General features: G+C 41.8%; 1 protein-coding gene across 1 annotated transcript in view; it reads right to left on the bottom strand.

Moving 5' to 3' along the window:
• The window catches only part of PTPRO (protein tyrosine phosphatase receptor type O), a 154,751-nt gene extending 147,711 nt beyond the window's left edge, over positions 1-7,040 (bottom strand). The window contains 3 exon segments of the mRNA XM_075757298.1: positions 6,606-6,658; positions 6,661-6,700; positions 6,702-7,040. Coding sequence (XP_075613413.1) covers positions 6,606-6,658; positions 6,661-6,700; positions 6,702-6,800 — 192 coding nt within the window. The 5' untranslated portion in view covers positions 6,801-7,040.
• Positions 7,041-22,195: the final 15,155 nt, after the last annotated feature.

The raw sequence follows: 22,195 nt of genomic DNA, 5'->3' as shown, positions 1-22,195 counted from the left end.
TAAAATGACTTCCACATTAAAATAAATTCCATGTGAACAAGGAGGAAATGTTCCTGAAAAGCTGCGGTGCAAATAACAGACACGTGTCAAACAGCAGATTACACAAAGGTAACAAGGCAATTGGGACAGTCTGCTCCGGGGACTCCTCTCAGCCTTCAAGAACAGCCCCTTCTTGGTTGATTCTAGGGATATATAAAGGAAATTATTGAAAGTTCTTAAAATTGAAGAAGTTGCTGATCTGATTGACAGCTTTCTGACTGGGACCTACCTCTCTCATCCCAAAGACTTGGCTTTTGCATTATATACTCAGAAGTCAACATAACTAAATTGGGGACCTACAGGTTTATAGCACACAAAGGAGCCACAGTTGTTCAAATCCTTCTGACATGACTAGAAGACCAATGTCTCAAACTCCTAAAGAGCACTGAGGCCCAATCGTTTCAGAATCACAACTGTTAGATTGACAGACAACATTATGTTTTCCCCCAAAGTACCTAAAAAGGCATTTAGTATTTTTATCCTCCAAGAGGTTCATATCTACCAAACAGCTACCTCATGTTAAATCTCTGACATAGAATAAATAGCAGAGTTGTTGACTTCTGTTATCTCCCTTCAGCTCCTCTGAAGTGCTCAATCCCTGTGCTTAAAGGTCCCGCTAGAATTCTTCCATCCCCAATATTACGTTTTCTACCCACAGTACCTACCCCGCACATTCTCTTCTCATGTCCATGCTGCCACCTCAAGACCAGCATACTGAAAGCTGAGTATATTAATTCCCCTAAAAACATATCTCCTGATAGCTCTCTTCCCTGTTACTATCAGCTGTGTCACCAACTTTCCCATCACCAATGCTAACTGTAAAGTATTTCTTCTCTAAATATAACAGAAGAGAATATGCAGAGATAACCATAGTAATTTGAGCGCAACACATACTACTTTTGCTCTGGTACAATGTGCTATCTTTATGGTGAGCCAGACATGATGCATATCATTTTATTTCTGGAACTCCTTCGTTCTTATGCTAGGAAATTACAGTGGCTTTTAAATGAAGGAGTTCCAGAAATGAAATGCATCATGTCTGGCTTACCATAAAGACAGCAGACTTCTTCCTTAGGAGTTGCTCCCTTCACCGGCTGTATTCATTCAACACTACACAGTGCTATGAAAAGGTAACCTTTCTGTTTCAAGTATCTCCCGTTCTCTATTCATCTGCTACACATTGCGCACATGGCAGCTAGTATGCGTTGCCACTTTTCTTTCAAAGATTTTTTTCGTTTCAACTATACATTGATGGAAGCTTAATAAAAAAGTTATGACGACTTTGGAGTGCATAACATGTTTAATAAGCCATTCTCTTCACTTTCTCAGCAGACTTGCGTACTAAACTGTGTAAATATTTTCATTTTAAAACATTTTTAATGTTTATCAAAGTTTGATTTTTTTCTTTATATTGCAACCAATTACATTTTGCTACAGGAACAGAACCTTTAAAATCTTGAGTAATGAAAATGTAATCATTAATTTACTAGAAGAGTGCTCAGGATGATAAAAGTGATACATACTTCTCCAGCGGAAAAAGCAAATAATTTTAAAGAACACTTAAGATCAAAGTTAACTATGAGTCTTTTAAGTTGTTCAGCAAAAAGCATTGTTGTTTGGGTTTTTTTTATATTCAATGTCCTGACCTATATGCCTAAATTAAAAAAAAGTCTCTTCTCCAGAGCTGAGAGTGTCTACTAAAGTAAGTCTCAAGATGGATTTAGACAAGACTTTGTTCAATTTAACATTTATTCTGAAGCACTGTAAGGTCATTTCATGATCTGCCTGGATTGCTCTGTGTGGTGACATCAGAAATGCACAGATTAGTGGGCTTCTCAAGTTCAGTCAGCACATTAATGCTGTTCAGTCTGTGAGCACTTTAATGAATTGCCATGGGATAATCCCAGGTAAGTCTTCATTCAGCGTAGTCCCTGTCTTAACCTGAATAAGGCATCACCCCCGAATGCAGCTTCTGACTGAGGTGATGCAACCTAGGAATTGCCTTATCGACCTCGTGCAATTCGAGTCCGGGGCTCATAACTCCTGCAGAGATGAAAGATCTTTTCTTGATGGTCCGCTATCATTTCACCACAATGAAATCAGAAATTTGCCAAAGAATAATAGCAGACTCTTATTCCACTGGCAGAGAGGATTTTGTAAGTGCATACTACAGTTCTGTAGACATGAGTTGGCATCCAAACATCCTCTTCACTTGCTTTGTGCTCTAGAGTCAATCTGGGCTAGAAATAATCCATGAAAATAATGCAATCAGAGAACATGACTTGTAGAAGTTTTAAGCTAAGGATGACCATTCATAATGAAGTTTTTTTTTTAAAAAAAGAAAAGTGTGTGCTTTTGTTGAGAGGATGATTTTCTCTCCCATATGGCCTGGATAGCCTTAGACTAGTGGTAGGCAGAAAAGTTCAGACTGTTCTACCTCAGTAGCGCCTCTGAATCTGTCCCATCATGAGGAAATCTTACGCTAGTTTTGAAAACAAAAATGAACTGGTAAGGTAGGGTTATTTTGGGTTGTTTTGTTTTTTTTTTTTTTAAATTTTGATACTAGTAGGACATGGTCATGAGGAAGAAGGGGAAAAAAAACCAAAACAACCACCACAAACTTGTTTTCTCAATAAGAGCTTCAGCCAACATGTCTTAGAGAAGAGATGCTAAAAGGACTCTGTACCAAAATTCACATTAAGTGTCCATTTCTTTTCCAGTCAGGAGGAAACCATGGTGAAGCACTGGGGCTCCCAGCTGTGAAATCAGCCTTTCTCTTAAAAAGGTTTCTTCCACAGAAAGAGGCAGTGTCCTGACGGTATGGTTTTGCTTCAAATTAACAACATTAGATGCAGATATTCTTGAAAATTAGACCAATAGAAACATTTCCTTTGTTGGGTAAAGTTGCGCTGAGTAAAGTCTTACAGAATCCAAGTCCCTTTGAATGCCTTAGTCCATGTAAACCTGATTTTAGACTTCACTATGATACCAAACTCCATAAACTGATGTAGTAGTGGACAAAAGTCTACCCTGCTAGACATAAAAAGTTGTCCTTGCTAAGAGAAAGAAAGAGGGTGTTGCTGCTTTATATGCAGAGCCTGACAAGCATATATAAGACTGATATACAAAGACCTCAGTCTCCTTGAAATAAGAGATGTACATTTTATTTGTATCTGTAAACAATTTTCCTGAAGAGTGTCACCCCTCCTATTTAGTCCATACATGGAACTACTGTGACCACCTGTTTTCTCACTGTTTTCCTACTGAGAGCATTGGTCAGACCCTCTTGGATGTGTAACAGATTGTAAATGATGTCCCAGTATCAGGTTTGGCATGTTTAAGATGCATTTGTCCTCTACTTAAGCTCTACCTTGTCCCACACAAATAATACAGCAAGGAAACATAAAATCACACAGGTGCAAGCCACTGTCATCATGGGACATCTGACATATTGATCACATAATCCAAGGCAGAACTTCAACTGGTGGAAGCTCGGTGTAGACATGACTAAGGGAAGGTTGCTGGATTGCAGTTAGAAAAGATGGCAAAGATAACATCAGTCACTGGGCATCAGGATACGTGTCTACTTTTTACTGTTCTTTATTTAGCTGAAGTACAGCTTTTCCTTTCAGCTGTGATCAGCCATGGCTTTGCCACACCAAAATGAGACAAATTACAGAGCAAGCTGCTAAGGACTATGCCTTTCAGCCATTCAGAGACTAAAACACCGGGGAATGCAGACCCAATGGCAATATATTAAGAGATTCCTACAGCAGAATGGTTGGAGGCTTTTCGTTGAAGCAAGACACAACCCTATTCCTCTCCCAAGTACTATAAATCCCTGTTAATACCTGAGATCGCACGCAACACCTTTCTTCTGCTAGGTTCTAAACCACCCATCACATAAGAAAACCAGTGAAGAAAGAGAATGATAAAGGTTCAAGATCACATTGCTCCATTTCCAAAAAAGATTATGGTATTACCCTGGAGCACAGTGCATTCACATCATACTGTGAAAGAAGGAACTAAGTATTATTAGCCCACGGGCAACAATATCAGGCATGTAACAGGCAGTGGGCAATATCCCTGTTTGATCTCCTTTTGTCACTGACCATACCTGCAACCTCGGACAACGTCAGGAGTTGGAACAGTTTAGCACTATTACTTTACACCATGAAATATGACAATTGGAAGAGAAGATGTGCTTTGAGCAGTTTTATCACTGTGCAAAGTCTGCTGATGATTTTGCAAATTGCCAGATGGGCATCAAGGCCACATCAAGCAGATAGAGCTTAGCAAGTGACATTTGGGCTGCTATCGCTGAAACAGCAAGTACACAGACATCAGGTTTGCCTGCCTTCAGATTCATCAGTTCAATGCCTCTGCTTTCTCAATGAGATTAACTTCTAGGTGAAACATCAATTTAATAACTTGAGGCTAGATAATTTTAGTATTGCTTCAACAAGCTAGCAGAACTCAACAGCGCAAAACTAGGGAAATGCCTTGTTTTGAAATTAGTTGTTTTCAATTATTTGTCAATGCAAAAAATATGCAGACATTAAAGAAAACTCAGTGAATTTCAGGCTCAGGAAAATGGTCCTATTCCAGTGTTCCGAAACAAGCACTGCTCTTGCTTCCCCAACTTCTTTCCTGTAACCACGTTTACTTTGAACATCCTCTGAAGTCTCAGTTCTCCTCCTATTGTAGTGTCTAATAATAATGTACAAGATAAATAATTACAGTAGACTTGCTAACCAACCAAACTCATAATCCTGTTACACATGGTGTTACTGATGCACCTCTATCTCGAGCTACAGCTTTACCATCTCTTACGCTACAGAAGTCTGCTAATGCTCAACAGCTTTGTTATTCCAGTCCTGGGTTTGCCTGAGTTTTATCTGGCTCAGAAATGATGGTTACTTTCCAACAGAATGAAAATCTGAGGCCTTGGCTACCCTCAAACCTTACCAAATTTCTTAATATTTATTATTTATTTTACAAGTATAGTATTTTGAAAATTTAAACTACCTATTTCCTGTCTTGCTTTACCACAGTAATTTTTGTCACAGTAGTGCTAATAAAAATAAAAAAATCCCACCACCAAAAGACCTTAAGTTTTTTAAAAAGCCAGGATTCAGAGCAATATGAACTCTGATTGTAGAACAAAACAGCTACTTAAAACTGTGGGCACTTCTGTATTAAGAAACAAACTAGAACCTTCATCTTTCTGCTGGGCCATAACATCCACAGTCTTACTTTCTTAAAAATATATTTTTTTAAAAAATTATCAAATTCCAGGAAGCAAAATTTTGTCTGTATATTAACATTTTATCTTGCATAAATGTATGTTTCAGCAGTTATGAAAATGAGACAGCTGACAGTTGACTACTATATGTGAACAGATGCTGTGAAAGCTTCCCTTTAAATAGTTCTGTCAATGCAATGTCGATTTTAGAAGTGACACCACTGCTGTTCTAGGACATGATCCTGCAAACTCTTATTCACACAGGGAGTCCTGCTCATTTCCATAGAACATTTACATTTATGAGACTCTGAAAGGTCAGGTCCTTAGTTGTGGAGCTCTCCTTTAACAGTGACTGACAAATATACAACAAAGTTTTTAGCAGTGCTGAACACTGTACTTTAGGGCAATGACATTTATAGTCAGTGGTATTAGCCTAGACGATACATACATTTTGTTTTAGAAGTTACATGAGCCATATTAAATATGCTCGAGCAACCATTAAAGGAGCGAAAGCGTAAAGATAAAAAATGTCATGTGAAACCAAGCTTGCAGTATTAAGCAGAACTTTGAAAAATTAATCTGCCAAGAAGATAGGCTGAGCCTGAACATAGCACGGCGCTGATCAGAAAGCAATGTTAAATTCTGCCACGATAAAACAGACGCGATGTACCACCCGCCCCTTTGTTAACTCCCTTTTCATAACGGTTCTCTTGCGGAAAGGGGGGGATGCATGAAAGATAAGAGACGTTTAATGGGGGAACACGTCGCGGCGGGGTGTGCTTCCCCGGAGCCAGCGCCGCAGCCGGGCCGGGCGGTGCTGAAGGACAGCGCGGCGCCCCCGACACGGCCCGGCCCCGCGGGGCGAGGACACCCCCAAAACGCCACAGTACCCCTTCTCTCGGCACCCCCGCTGGGCACCGGGTAACTTTGGAGGAGGCGGAGGACGGGAGGAAGCGCCTCCGCAGCTCCCCCGGGCTGTGGCACTTTCGGAGGGGATACGGGAGCGGGTGGGCATCTCGCCCCGGGGCGCGGCGGAGCGGGCTGCCCGCCCGTCGGATCGCGCCTCACGGGGCGGCACCGCTCCCCCCGCTCCAAATCGACACGCAAATCCTGTGCGGCTGCCCGCGGGAGCACAAAGCGGGGACAGCCGGGGTTGAGACCCTGCCTCCGCCGCCCCGCGGGAGAGGCGGAGCGGGCGCAGCCACCTGCCCGTGCCCGGCCGCCGCGGTCCCGCCGGGAAGGAACACAAAGGCGGCAGGGAGGGGGCTCGGTACCCACGGGGTGGGGGGGAGCCGCATCCCTCCCTTTCCCCGGCACTTACCTTCAGCAACACAAAGAGCCAGAGGAGACAGGAGCGGGCCCCCGGGGCCCCTCGCCGGCGGCGGCCGGGCATCGGGGGCGACGGCGGCCGCGGCCCCCGGGGGCGGCCGGGCAGGGGGGGCTGCTGCTCCTCTGCCCCTCGCCTCCCTCCGCTCGGCTCTAAGCCGTGCCCGGCAATGGCGAACTGCGGCAGCATCAGGCGGCCGGCGGCGGCGGCGCCGACCTCCCCGCCGAGCGGCGCATCCTGCCGCCCCCCGCCCCTTTTATTTGGGGTTTGCAGCGGGGAGGAGGAGAAGGAGGAGGAGGAGAAGGAGGAGGAGACGGCGGCGGGGGCTGTCTCCCCTCCCAGGAGTTTGGGCGATCGCGCCGCTCTCTGCACGGGAAGGGGTGGGAAGAGCCGCTCGCCGTCTCCGGGAGCGCCGTCTCCTCGGCGGTAGCGGCCCCAGCCCCCGGCGGAAGGCGAGAGCTGGGACCCGGCAGCCGCCGCCCTCGCTCCCCCCGCACCGCCCTGCCCCGCCCCCCCCCCGGCTCTCGGTCTCTGTCCCCAACAGCATCTCCTCTCCGCGGCAGGCGAAAATGCATCTCCCCCACCACTCCCCAAGAGTCGCTCCCCGGGGTCATTATTCCTGCCTCCCGCCCCGCCGCGATCGGGGAACAAAAACCCGGGGGACCGGTTGGCGGAGCAGAGAAAGGAGGGAGCCACAGCCTGCCCCGGGCAAGCCCAGCCCCGCACGGGGCTTTAGGCTTCTGCTTCAGTTGTGGCTCTGTTGGAGCTCCAGCTGCAGGAGCAGTAGCCGGTACCCCGGTACCGGCAGCAGACACGGTGTTTGGAAACAACGCAGACTTCCTCACGGCTTTTCTCAAGAGACAGAATAAAGCATGTGGACAACTCTTCAGAGGTTCAAGGTCTAAGCCTGCAAGTAGTGAAGAACAACTCATCCTGTTCTGTGAGATATAGAGGCCCAGTGATTACAGTGGCGCATCGAGAAACCTGAGGCCACATCCTCTGTCATGTCTTCCCCACCCTGCAATCCTGCAATTTTATCAGGGCTGTCTCCAAACTTGAGGAGAGGCAAGCTATTCATCTTTGTAAGAGTCTTCGTTAAGATGATGTCGCAGGAAAAAAAAGGGGGGGGGGGGGGAAGAGCCAAAACAGAACCACAAACACACCTATACCTCCCCCCCATTTGACTGCTATGATGAAAATAGTCTTTCCAAAAAGAGAAGACTACGTCAGAATCTGGTTTGCCATCAACCGCGCTCCCACCAGTATAAATTAGCTGCACCAAGGATGCACCCTATCAGAGCTATAACCAACATTGATCTGAACAACAGAGTCATAAATATAATAAGGCTGTGTCTGGGGCATTAAAATTCAGAGCAACTTTGGATCCAGGTGTGGTTCCATGGGTTATACTAATGGGCCACCACCTTGCTTTTCCTTAAGAAACTAAAATAGTGGCTGAAAGTAGGTTCAGGGTTAGTTTTCAAATTCTTTAAGTCCTTTAAGGAGCATGAACTCTATTGCATTCTTGTGGGAATGTCCTTTAAACTGATTAATTACAAAGTCATTTTCTAACAGCATTACTAAATTAGACAATAATGAATCTACATTTTAGAGCCCTGCCTGCCTTATACATGGCGTATATTTGATTTTCATATAATTTGGGTCTTCAGTCAACAAAAGCTTGATTTCAAAGTGGCCAAAACCAGAGAGGGATGTGCTTATTTTGTACTGAAACAGGCCCTTGAGCAGCGATTTGCCACACTTGATGGGGATTAATTCAGAAAATGAATGAGAAATTCAGGTCCTGTGTATATACTGGCACAAAGCCCAAATTTAGAGCTCCAGGAGGCAAATGCTATTCATATCTTCATTTATAAGAAGCTAGGGACAGGAAAGACCTACTCAATGCTACCAGTGAAGGACACAGGACTCTTGGGTACCCATCACTCTATTGGTGTTTGGAGCATTATCTGAAATTGGTATGCAAGGGGTTAACCGTAGCTAAATTTCCTTCAGTACACAGGTTTAGAAGAAGAGAGAGGTTATTTGAAAGGCAGAGCACTGAATTTCTTCAGGAAATTAAGATTGTCATCAGTACTTGAGAGCTGTAGATTGAATTTTAGGCTAGGAACTTTTTGTTTACTAAGTAAATAAAGTTGTAATAGTCAATTATTTTTTACATTAAGATTGTACTTCATACAGTTTCTTTTCTCCAATATTCTGCTCATTTGCAACATTTAGATGTTAAAATTATGATGGCATAAACAAGGACTAAAGACTAAGAGATATGTAAAACGCAAAAAAAATTAAATACAAAATTGTAGTAGCATTTTAGCTTCAGAACAACACTATCTGAATCAAAGAGTTAAAGTGAACAGTAGCTGAAAGACGTGAGAAGCATTTCTGAAATGAAACCTTTGGTAAAGAACCGAGATACTAAAACGCTCAGGTCCAGCTGTTGCAGCAAAGAAAAATGCAGCCAAGAGAATGCAAGAATTGCATCCTTTTTAAATTAGGGGGGAGGGGGAGTGTCTAGTGATACCTTGCCAAGAAGTGCCAGTGCTTTGGAAGATTCCAATCTGCCAATAGAACCAAATCCTTCAGAAAATGATCATTGAGGGGGTTTTGTTTGTTAAGTTAAAAAGTAATTTTAAAAGGTATTTTCTAGCAACTAATCAGAATTGTCTTAGACACAGGCAGTAGAACAGTTCCTGCCAAGGAAAGCCCACACCTGAGTAGAGAAAGAAGGTATAATGTGAGCAAAGTTAACAAGCAAAGATTGGCACACCGGAGAGGTTGGCTCCAGGCTTTTTCAATGGGTGAAACCTGAAGAGTCATACAAAGCATTTTTTAAGACTGCAAGAAGGTAGGACGTAAAGGAAGAGCAAAAGAAATTTTTTCTTTTCTGAATAGGTGAGAAAAGTAAATACACACCAGAAGGGAAAAAAAACAATACCAACCAAGCCGAACTGGGAGAACGAGGGCAACCTTATTTGTTTCTAGCATCTAAACAATAAGAACAGTGACTCTACTTATAAGCCAGCAAAGCTTTCAAAATAACAAGACAATGAGATGTCTTCCATTTTCTCATGGAAAAAGAAATAGGACAATTTGTAAGAGTTTGCAAGCGGTCGGTAAGTGAAAGACATTGATACAAGGGTATTCCAGAAGCTCCAGAAGTCCTTCGAGCCCCTATCCACTGGTCAAAGGCACACCGACAGTCAAAAGGCTTCCTAAGGGCTCTATAACCCACTACATCACTCCAGGAGAAAAGGAAGGAAGTATTCAGCTGCATACCTCACAAATTAATCTGGAATTTTATTTACTTGAATGAAAAACATGCAAACATTTGAGGAAAAATAAAAATAAAAAATCAGCAAAAAAGTGCTCAAATGGGGAACCCATTCTGGCATCAAACATGGCTTTTTCTGAATCAGACACTGTGGTTTTGGTGATTTGACCTAAAACTTCCCCCGCCTTTGCATTCCAGAAATCTGAAAAAACCCTTCTTGGCGCTGCACAAGGTGAAACACACTCTCAGTTACTAAGGCGGCCCTATAACAAGGACTAAGCCAGAGCCCTGACCTTTGCATATGTGTAGCTCCTGCAACACAAAGCAGGTAACTGAACAGGGAGTACTTCACTCCATCAGCAAGCTCTCTTGACTCACATAAGGCTGACACTCGTGAATCTGTGCCATCTTTTCGCAGAATTTATTGAAGGTTGTATGTGGAATTATGACAGGGATATATGGGTAGAGCATGTTGCATTATGAGCATGTCTCATTTTTCCCTAGGAATCTGTTCAAAGCATATACTTGGAAGTCATCCTAGTTTTTCTTGGGCTATGATGTACACTGGGCTGCAGTGGTATCAGAGCAGGTTTAAAGGTCTTTGATTCTCTCTAAATCCACCTGACAGAATTACGGTGAAGTGGAGAATTTGGAGCAGAGGGACCTGACAATGAAGTGCATAACAGAGTATTATGATACAGATGAGATTCCCTGAGTCCCATCTGGGCTCACTAGATTTACTGTAAAACCCAGGGATGAGTTATTTTGTGATGTTCGGAATGCAGGAACATGATAAAGATATTTCAAGGTATTATAGGACACAGATCACTAGAAGACAAAAATCGTTAAAAGAAAATCCTTTTGCATTTTAAGAGCACCACCTACAAGCAGGACTCCACACCACGCACACTTTGTCAAGAGCTTCTCAGGTAGCTCACCAACTGCTTGAAGGTTTGTGCTAGTGACTACGCTAGAGCTCTACCTTTAAATTTAATCACCTGACGAATTAAAGCAATTGTGGTTGCTTGTAATCAGTGATTTAATGAAGTAACATCCTAACTGAACCAGCATTTATTACTGTATAACACCCTAGACTGTTAGGGGAAAATAAAAAATATAAGTGTTTGAAACCACAAAACATCTTAAAGAGTGTTGCTGCCTGTAGCTTACACGGACTTAATTTCATGTTTACAGTAAATTCTCCCCTCGTCCCTGAAAACCTCAAAGCAACACTCAGTCAGATCTACCAAGTCTGGCTGGCCGAGGGCGGGGGGGGAAGAGCAGTAAATTATTGTTTATTCTTATGTGCAATATAAGCCCAGATTTATATGAATCTTTACAGGCCTCAGCAAGTCTGGATAAATATGGCATGAAATGAAGTTTATAAAAAAACCCAAACCAACAGCCCTGTAAGTAGAAGTAGGCCTAGGCCATGAAGTTTTTGAAGCAAAAGCTATTTTTCAGTGAGAAATGTTTTTACGGAATATAAAAAAGTGTGGATCCTTCTTAAACGTATTCTCACCTAAAGTCCTTTCATTTCAATGACAGGAATGGATAAAAAACCAACAAAAACAAGTGCGAAGGGTGGCTACAGTAATGTGTGCAGGTTGCCACTTATGCATCCAAGTGCAAATTTATCTTAGCTTTCTTTTTGATAAAGTACAGGTCCTGTGACTTCTAAAAGGGTGTTCCACAGCCCCCTAACAAACAATTTGACAGGGGTGGTTTTTTTTAATATCTGACTTTTCATAACAAGAATGATCGACACACTTCAGATGTACAACCTGACCAGCTTCCAGATGTTTATTAGTCTTTCAATGCAAGAGAAGTAGCAAACTATACCACAAAAGGTCATTTCTCTTTAAAAAGAAAAGTCAGAAATCTGTCTTTGGCATTGAATCTTTTCCTCATAAATAAGTTTATGAAAGATTTTGTCTGATAATTCTTTCCTTTAACACTCTGCAGTGTTCCCTGAAATAATGTATGGAGAGGACCTGAGCTGTTTTTTTTTTGGGGGGGGGTGTTCAGAATGCAGGCAGTAAGCATACCCATAAAGGCCAATGAGATTATTTAACATTTAAACAGTGTATGCAACTTGTTTCTCTGTCTGGGGTATCTGGGTGCTACAGGATACCTGAGAAACAGGGCAAGTTCTGTCAGTAGAGTTTTATATCAAGAAAAATATTCATATATGTTTACCTCTGTTGTGACCTATTAAATATTTGATCAGCCCTGCCTGTTATCAGGAACCACTCTCTTTTATAGTTCTCCCTCAAGTCCCAGCAGATACAGTTGAGTAAAAAAATTACTGCAGTTTCTAACTGGAAATAGCGTTAGTCTTACTGTGTTGTAACCTGTATGTTTGCTCCCCCATGCAGCTGACTTCTCCATTTTTGTCTATGATCTGAGCAGGTCAAAGGCACACTCGTGCTGGAGAAAGAGGGAGGTTGGGAATTTCTGACTGTCTTTAGCACTTTCACCAGCCATATAAGATGGCCCAAAAAAACACAAACCCCCAAACAAATGATCTTTTCTGCTCAAGATAGGTACATATTTCTGGGAGTAATCCTCAGTAATTCAACTGTAATTTATATTGCAGAACAATCCAGGATCTTTATCTACACACAGCCCTCCAAAAAAAAACCCAAACCAAAACAACAACAACAAAACACCCCCCCACCCCACCCCCAACAAACCAAGCCTGAAAGGGAAAACATCCAGAAGAAAGACTGGGTTCTGGCTCGCCCCAGTCAGCCACTGACTTTAATACCTTTCACCTCTAAAATATACTGACTTCCTCTGACCCTCAGAGGCTCTATTGATTCACAGAAATCTGAGTCATACTTACAGGAAACATTTCTCTCCCCAGAAATTTACAATAGGAGCTGCAATTTTGCAGAGATAACATCCTTCTTTTCTTCCCTGGCATCTATGCTAAAACTTTTTCTCCATCTTCGTGGTATGGGGTTACCATATCCCAGTATAAATGTGCATGCCTTAAATCAGTGCCTTTTCACTCCCATTTCCCAAACGGCCTCAATAAGCAGCCTTTTTGCATTAGCGGTATTTCTTTCCTACACAAAGATAATAATACTAGCTTCTACATACTACTTCCCAACCACAGATATCAAAGACTAGCTGTCCCCCTGGCTCTGCAGGTGAGGGAAGAATATAGCTCATATGCTCTACAGTATCAGAAGGCCATGAACAGATGCACCCGAGCCAAAGTTTCCCCTCAAAACTGAAGAAAAAGCCCTTATGGGATCTGCAGTCAGATTTGTCAGATCATTTTCTCTTCTCAGCAGATGTTACCCATGGATGGACAGCAGCGTGAAATCCAAATTAAGACAAAAGAACCATTTCATGCATTGGGCTGCAGCGCACTGTTACTTTACTCACTCCCTGCCTGTATTCCCGCATCCCGGGGTACCTGCGGGTCATGTAAAAGCAGCCCCGACCCAGTCTGGTGAGATACTGCTGCCAGCCCTGGCTGCCTTCCCACCACACTCTTCCTCACCCCTTTGCAGCGAGATGCTTTGCTTAAGGAAAGGACTCTCAGCATTTTCCTTCTGCTCCCTGAAAACCCCAGCCAATCAATCAGGCAACGACTAAAGCTATTGGTCACGCCGTTTGATTAATCATGCCAATTACTGGGTACTCAGACTAAACAATTTCAAAAGCAACCCAGTGTGGAAAACGGGCCCGCAGCTATGTAAGAACAGGTCAAATCACTTGAAATCATAAATATATTCATAAAAGTCCCATTTCATTCACAAACAATTTACTTCCTAGGGGGTAAATTTCATTCAAAGAAGAGAGAAAAGACAAGATTCAGCAAATATTATTGGCACAGTTAGGTATTATAATCACTGAGGAAAGCAGGTAAGCAGGATTTTAAAAGAATTTTACATATTATATGGAAATAGGAAGAAAATGTAGATTTACCAGGTGAAGCAACAACGTTTCCTATTTAATTTCAGTCTTAAACATTTCAAGATGTTAGGGGTCAGAGTGTCAAACACAAAAGACAGTATAATGCAGGATTTTTTTTATTATTATTTATTTTTGCCTTCTTGTACATTATATGTGGGCTTATACCAGAGTATTTGGGACAAATGTCCAAGAGTGGGAAAGCAAACAAAAGCTTTTTCAAATACGTAAGTGTTAGAACTTCTCTACAGAATTTCCCCTCCATTTTTCAGACCCACTACACACCTAATTGCAAGGTTTTAATTTAAAAAAGTCTGCTTTCCTTTTTTTCCCCTTGATCATCTCTTAAGAAACACACGCAGCCTATCCAGTTCACATAAATTAGCACATTAATATGTCAAATACATCAATTCTGAACTTCACACAGACTCAGACTAATGGGAGTTGCATTATTGACTTCAGCAGACATAGGATGCCTTATTTTTTGTCAAGTAATTTAATAGACATTTATATGATGAGTCAGCAAGCTGTTTTTTCTAACATGACTTTCACCTCTAGGCATACTCCTTCATAGTTCATATACAAAGAGCTGGGTATGAAAATATTATAACAGTGTGGCTTGCTGTCTCTATCCCGACATCCTCAAGGACCCCTTAATTCAGAAGCAAGCTATCAGACCTGAACAAGTCAGCCAGGTAGCCATGCTGTCTGAGTGAATTAGGAGAAGCGGAGCCCTTAGCTGTTGCCTTCAGCTGCAATCAGCACCTCTTTCTCCAACAGAGCAGCTGAAGTCTCAGATGGGATGAGCACATCTGCAACCTTCTTGCCCCTTGGGACAGCAGTGCCTGCCTGTATGGGTGTTCACTCCCCACCCAGCCCCACCAGGAGTGGGCCAGGCAGCTTCACATACACCACCAGCTGTTGAGCAACACCAAGGGGATGGCTCCACAGGTGACAGCTCTGCCTGGGCTCTTAGTTGCTTCACCATGGCCAAAAACAATATGTATTTTCAATCAACCTATTTGACTAATGCTGGAGGAGGGCAGAGGATGAGAGCTCGTTGCAGTGACACTGACCTCGGTTAGATGGGGACAGTTGGGGGAGAAGCCAAGTGCCTGCCCTCTCCCCATGAAGCACACTCCTGCTGGTGTCCTTACCTAGTCTCAGTGGTAGCACACCAAAAGCTATGCCCACCCAATGCTCAAGGTAGGATAATACATATAAGGGCACACATTAGCCAAATTGAGTGCGGCTATCAACATAGTAAACTAGAGGGTTTTATTCAGTTATTGAGTTCCTATGTCCTAAAGGAAATCATCTGATGTTCTGAGTCTACAAGGCAGAAAGGATTTTATAAGGAAAAACAGTTTCTGAAGAGGAAACCAAAGTTTTAGCTGACAAAGGCTAACTAACACAGTCTCCTGCCCTGATCCACATGGTCCTTACGGGGTAGTGTTGAAGTTTACTGAAGTAGTGTGGGAAAAGCTTGTGCTTCAGAGGCATTTCAGAGCCTACAGACTGTCAGTCTCCATTGAGGGTGGCAGGAAAAAAAAAAATCCAGCACTGCTACCACTCTGCAGAAGAGTCTCTGCATTAGCTTAGCCAAGGTTATCAGATCCATGACAAATATTGGGTTCACTTTCTTATGCTTCCAGACAACCCACAAATCTCAAAGTGCCAAACAAACTAAATTACTATGAAATTAGAGTCATACAAAACTACATGCAATGATAAAACCCAGAACAATCTTCATTTCCATGGCATTTTTATCATAATTAAAAATATTCATAGAGCTTTACAAAGCATGAAATTACCTCGACATTTCCATATCATAGAGTAGAACCTTGGCATCAGCTCGGGGTAAAACTCTGGAGCCCTGGGAGGCTGCACATTACACATCAAACAGGCATCTACAGAGCCATTCAAGTACACGCCAAACGCCTTGTAAAACCAGGGGCAGCTACAAAACGGCTGGAGTGGTCCAATGATTTTGGACGAGACAGCTCTGACATTTTCTGTCAGCTTAGGAAATCCACACAAAGCGGGAGGTAGATCAATAGTGTAGAAAACATCAAAATGACATTATGGGGACTTTGACAGAGGTAATGTGTTTACAAGCATAATAGCTTCAGCTGCAATAATTAAATGTGGAGCTTTACGCAGGCTGCGCATGGAAACAGCCCCTCTGAAGTAGGCTGCTAGCTGACATGACCCAAATACATGCACAGGGCTAAAAACCAATGAAAACAAAGGCACTTTGGTACAGTAATTCTCAGAACCTGAGTATAACCAGAAGTAAGTAATAAAGGGCGATGCTCGTGAGATCTGATATGCCTTACATCTTCTATTCAGGAACAGAAGTGAAAATGTGAAATTCCCCATTTGAAATGTTCCATGACTGCTTTCTGACAACTTACTCCGTTAGAGCATCGCATTCCTGTAACAAACATCTGCTCAAGTCAACGCAATAGTTTATAGGATAAATTACCATTTATTCAGTGTAAAAGACTTAAGAACTCGGTCCTTGGAATTCACAAGGCCAGACTGAAAATAATTCACATATGTGCTAAGAACACTTCAGCTTTGGGGTTCACACCCATTTTCAACCCATCCTGTCTCGGGCAGCCCAACACACCCCCTCTCCAAGTCTCATTAGATATTTGCTCCCAGGAATTTCATTCAGGCCTGCTTCTAACTTGGGTAGCTTGTTGACCTTGGATAGCTTGAAATTAAGAGGACCGCGTGATTTCAGTAGCATATGCAAATGGTTATCAGAAAGGTACAGATTGTGCTGAGGTTCCGAATAGCAAGACACAAATTTAAATAAGCCTTGTTGCAAACATTTGACCATGAAAGCCCTTGTGAAAGAATGCATATTAGAAAAACTCTTCAGTTTCTGTCCCATCACAGAGTGAAACAAGTAATGTTCTAATATCAAGGTGGATTTGAATGCATTGCCATCAAAGTAATTACATTTGACGGAGGTGAGAAATGGGATCCTGTTATATATGGCAACACACTTTATTACAAAAATCTGACTGTGCCAGAAAAACAACATATTGAGGTCAACTGAAATTCCTGTGGAAAAGAGGATGAAACTAGAGAGACAGGCAATACCCAGATGAAAACAGAGAAAACAGATTTTCAAGATAATTTCTCAGTGCATTCTAAGACTCAGAGACTTATCTGCAAGATTTCTGTCTATCATCTTCATGGCACTGATCCATCCAACCTGAATCAAGGTATCTCACCATTTTAAGGTGCAATATTGAGTCAAGTAGTCAGCACAACAGGAATCAGAAAGGAGAAGCTTGTTACTGTGCTGGCAGCAAGTTCACTGTCGCAATGATAGGAAACAAGTGCCTGACTGTGCGAGACAAAGGCTCAACTAAGCCCATTTAAAATGCCCATTTTCTTCCAAGAGTCTCACAAGCAAAGCTGATATCAAAGATAGCATAATTTCACTGGAATGGAATTAATAAATTTGGAAAATAGTTTTAAGAAAGGAGATCAAATAATAATGGAAGTGAATTGAAAATTTACTGCTAAGATCATTATCCACGCAGAATACACACAACTAGACATTTAAGTTGATGCTTACTATCATAAAGACCTCAGCCAAAAAACATGATCAAGCAGGAGTCTGGCAGACCTCCTGAGGAGTAAGGAAAACCCTTGACTGATAGCAACACATTCAAGTCCTCCGGATTTCAGATGAGAGACCGGCATTGCAATAGCCTGACATGGCACTGAGCGTAGAGCAGAAGCATAGCAGTTTGAGGTCTCGAGATCAATCATCATCAGCTAATGAAGTACTCGCTTTTGCCACTCCTGCCCATATACAGCGCTGTAGGAATCCAACATGTATGTCCTAGAAACCCTCTTTTGCCAGGCTGTCTGCTTTTCATTAACAGTACTTCTCTTTTGTGGTTACCAGTGCGTTACCTGGGCACAGCTGCACAAATATTGCTGTCATTTACAGATTTTGTGCTTTCTACCCATTTGTACCCCCCATTTCAGCCTTATTTTGATTCCCTATTCTGTAGGTAAGCTGACCTACTTAAGCACTTTATTCTGCAGCTCCACTGAGTGCCACTTATTAGTGTCTGTTAATGTCAAAACATCCTGCAATTTTTTATTTTTCTGGCACTTTCTCTGCACTTGTAAAGCAAAATAAAATCATCAAATGAGAACAGCGTCAGTAACCAGCTATTCTTAGTGTTTTACATGCAAGTCTGTAAACTATTATGGCACTCATTTTTAGTACGAGCTCTCCAATAACCCTGAAGTATTTCCATGTTAGCATCAGTGCAATCAAATTATTTTCATTTTCAGTAAAAATGCATAAAATTAAAGCACTGTCAGATTACAGTTTGTTTTCATACACTTTAACCTATGCCAAGCAATATTTTGACTTTCATTTGAGTACGGCAAAGAGCTCCACAATATTAATTAATTAAGCCTTAAAAATCTCTCCCCATAACAGGAAAATATTACTATCTCCATTAAACAGATAGGTAAGCTGGAGTCAAACTGTGTTTAATGACTTGCCTGACTCAATGACAAATCCAGGAAGAGAGCCAAGAAGTTCACTTTCCCAATTCCTTCTGCTTTATCACTGAAAAACATTCTCTGACTCTGGGTAAGTGTTGCTCTGGGTAAGCACGCATGAACCGCTTCAATGTGTGTTGTTGGTTAGGCACATAAGCAAAATTCACTACATTTCCCTTTTGGTCATATACAAGGAAAGACTCCATCAAGGCACATTCTCATTAATAGATGGTCAATATAATACGTTGACATCAAAGCTCACACTTGCTGATAGTGTATGCCATCTCATTAAATGGAAAAAATTAATCATAACAGTTTATCAATGTCAAATTCTGTATTAGAGGCTCCCAAAGCAACAAATGCATCATTGCACCTTATTTGATCTAATTTTCCTTTGCTGACAAAGTCAAATATGAACGTGCCAATGTTTATGAACTATAAAGCTTTTCGAAATCCATGCATTATTGTCTGTCTGTATTTTGCTAAAGTAAAAATCAATACAAGTGCAGCACATTAAATTAGACTAGCTATAAGCAATACAGCCCGTGTGTAATATCAGTGGTAGCATTCTGAATAAATTAGTGTCTTGCAGCAGAATTAATTAAATTGGTATCAAAGATAACTCTATTGCTTAATATTCTACAGTGAGTAAGGAAAACCCTTCAATGAATTTAAGATCCCCTCAGGAATAGGAATGTCATTGGAAACTAATAGCTGCTAAAGTATGCCTGTGCAAATTTTGTAAGTTTTTTTTAAAAAAAAAAAAAAAAAGAGTATCATTGAATTGGTGGGACACATCTATCAATTTCTGTTGCTCGGGTTAGTCCGTGGGTTGGGAAGGACATTCAGGGACAGGGCAAGGACATACACTAGACTACTTGATACAGATGAACAAAAATACACCAGTGTATGCACAGCCAGGCACCAAATGCTACAAAAATTGACACCGAGGGTATACACATTCACACAGATGCAGCTATAACGTCCCCCTGGACCTTGTTTGTGGGTGAACATAAAGCTAAGCATTGAGCATCACCTTCCACACCACTGAAAACAGGTTTTGAAGTCCTCTAATCCTTTATCCCCTTATTTATTAGGGTAAAGAAGTGGAGGAATACAGCTGGAAAAAAGCTTCAGTCCGGTTCTTAACTTTGTTTTTACATTTCTCAGAGGCAGCAGCTTCACAGCGGCACTTGTTAATGCCACACCTCACCCTCTCCTTTTGTTGCCTGTGTTACTGCACATCAGTTCTGCAGGGGACAAAACGCGTAAGCAACTACAGCTGTACACATAGACATGCTCAGTACCTTCACACTTTATTGATATCTCTTTAGGACTCAATTTCATACCTCACAAATTGCTTAGCCATCCCAGGGTCCTGACCAGCGTGTGTTGAGTACCTTTACCTGACAGAGAGAGTCAGGCCAGGGCAGGCATGTTTGCAGAGCCTCAGTGCTCCACCTCAAGATTAGATAAAAGGGGAAGGAAAAGGCATCAGATCCAGGGAAAAGGAAAAGCTACCTTTGATTTTATACATCCACAACTCAACATGATTACATGGGGCAACAGTGCGTACTAATCAGTAACAGATTTTCCTGAATATCGTGTTTCCATAAACCTCAAATTCCAGTTCCTTTATACTCACAATCAAGGAGCTAGTATACAAGTGACGTTCAACAATTACAGGGCATAATGTCAAAACATAATCCTAGGGATGAGCTAAAATCCAACTCATTAATTTTATTTTTTACCTTTACATTTAAACATTCAATACTTCTGTAAAGGAATCTGGATGCTGAGGAAATATAGAAATAGCTGCCTAAGCTACGAGACTCTGAGTAAGCTTGAAGCTACCTGAATCTAGGGGTTTGGCTACGACCTATCTCTGGTCTTTGTCAAATACAGCAAATTTGAGAAATGTTGTTGACATGTATTCCTTCACAGGTGTTTTTCCAAATAAAGCTTCAAACAGGCACAAGTGCCCAGTGCATTGACAGGTTAAGACAGTATCTTTGTCAATGTAGACTATTTTACTTGTTAAACACAGACAGCAATGTTGGAAGATGCTAAACAGCCTTATTGCAATTCCATATCTTAATACAATATGTTATTTTTGCATTACAGAATGTTTGGATGTAAATGTGAAATAAACAGGTAAGTATGCAATTCTACCCATTGTTCACCTTCAAAAAAAAGAAATCACAGTTCTGATTTTCCCTACATAAATATATTGAATAGGACACAGGGAAAAAGGGATCTCCTAAATCTTAAAAGTCAGGAGAAGAACATAAAGAGTTCAGAGAACAGCAAAGCTAGTTTCTCCCATCCGAATTGAAAAGATGATGTGAATTTTAAAAATATAATTAAATCTTTCTACCTTATCCCCACCCTCAATCACTGCAATTCTCTGCCCCAGCATCTCGGTGGACTCCTCCCGCCTCCTGACACGGGTGCTTGTCCCTGCCACACTGAATTAAGCCGAGTACAGAGGGTTGCAGGGCAAGCCTCCACCATCAGCCCACTGCTGAGGTTCACCAGTATTGCCCGCAGACCTGCACGAAGTTTTCTGAAACGCTGCCACCCTGTGGCAAAGGAAAGTATAAAGCGTATGATTTTCTATAGCTGTAAAATCTGCTTTTAACTTTTATGGCACACGATGTTAAAAAGAGAAAGATTTATGGCAAATAAATTAAGATATATTAAAAAACCCAACAACAACAAAACCCCACACACACCAAAACAGTGATCTTTGTACGCTGCACTAACATCACTGAGAGAAGTTACTGTGGAATTTAAATTAAGCATTACACAAACGTGTGCAATATTACACAAATATGATGCTATTGGAACTTATTAAATACAATTTTTAAGCAACCCAGTAAGTATAAGTCCCAAAGATGAAATGGCCATTTTGCACTGTTGATTGAGGACAAGCAAGGCAGATTTTAAATATTACTATTCATGTGACTTTTCCCTTAGCATATTCAAAGGTAAGGCAGGCAAGCGGAGTTTTCCAACTCCCCAGTGTGGGCAGGAGGGAGCTACCACGCGTCTCGCTGCAGAACATCAGACACATCCATTTACATTTTTTTTTTTAGTTACTTATCCTAGGCCCACTAGTTTTTAGCAAGCTGTGATGGAGGGTTCAGCTGGAGCAGGCTCTCACGTGGGGTAGGCACCCCACAAACAGCACTGAGCCCTTCCAGCCCCTTCCCCCTTGAGGCTGGGACTCTTCCCATAATGACCACCAAGGGCAAGCCTCACTGCCAAGGGACGTTTATCCACATGGCTATTCTCAACAGAAGACATGCTGCCAGAGAGAGAATTTTTTTTTTTTTTTCCAATTTTACTGAAATACTGATGAAGATTTTAGCGAACACTTTAAATTTCATAGAAAGGAAAAAGCCAAAAACAACAACAAAAACACACACACAAGTAAACAGTTTGTAGGCTGTGAAGACCCCGGTTTCCAAAGCATCCATGAGTTTCGCAACTGAAATCACAATAAAATCAACAACTTTCAAAAATCAGAAGGAAGGTTTTTTGGTTCGGGGTGGGGTTTTTTGTCTTTCTAATTCCTTTTAAGTTCAGATAGTAGTGCCAACTCAAATGGAGTTGGTCCTGATTTAAGTCTGAGGTCATGGCCAGGCTCAGTTAGAGAGAATGACTGATTAACTGTTTCTCATCACAATAGCATGCTTGTTAAGGACACAAACGAAAAGGCAGAAAAAAAAGAGAAATCACTAAGAAATCACTATTCAGCTTTTTTTAGAAGCAAGTAAATCACATTTTAAAATATCCCCCCTACCTC

This window comes from Balearica regulorum, chromosome 1, assembly GCF_011004875.1.
Source record: "Balearica regulorum gibbericeps isolate bBalReg1 chromosome 1, bBalReg1.pri, whole genome shotgun sequence".
NCBI classification, from domain to species: domain Eukaryota; kingdom Metazoa; phylum Chordata; class Aves; order Gruiformes; family Gruidae; genus Balearica; species Balearica regulorum.
The sequence above is the reverse complement of the archived record's forward strand: the minus strand, read 5'-3'. Positions and strand labels throughout refer to the sequence as shown.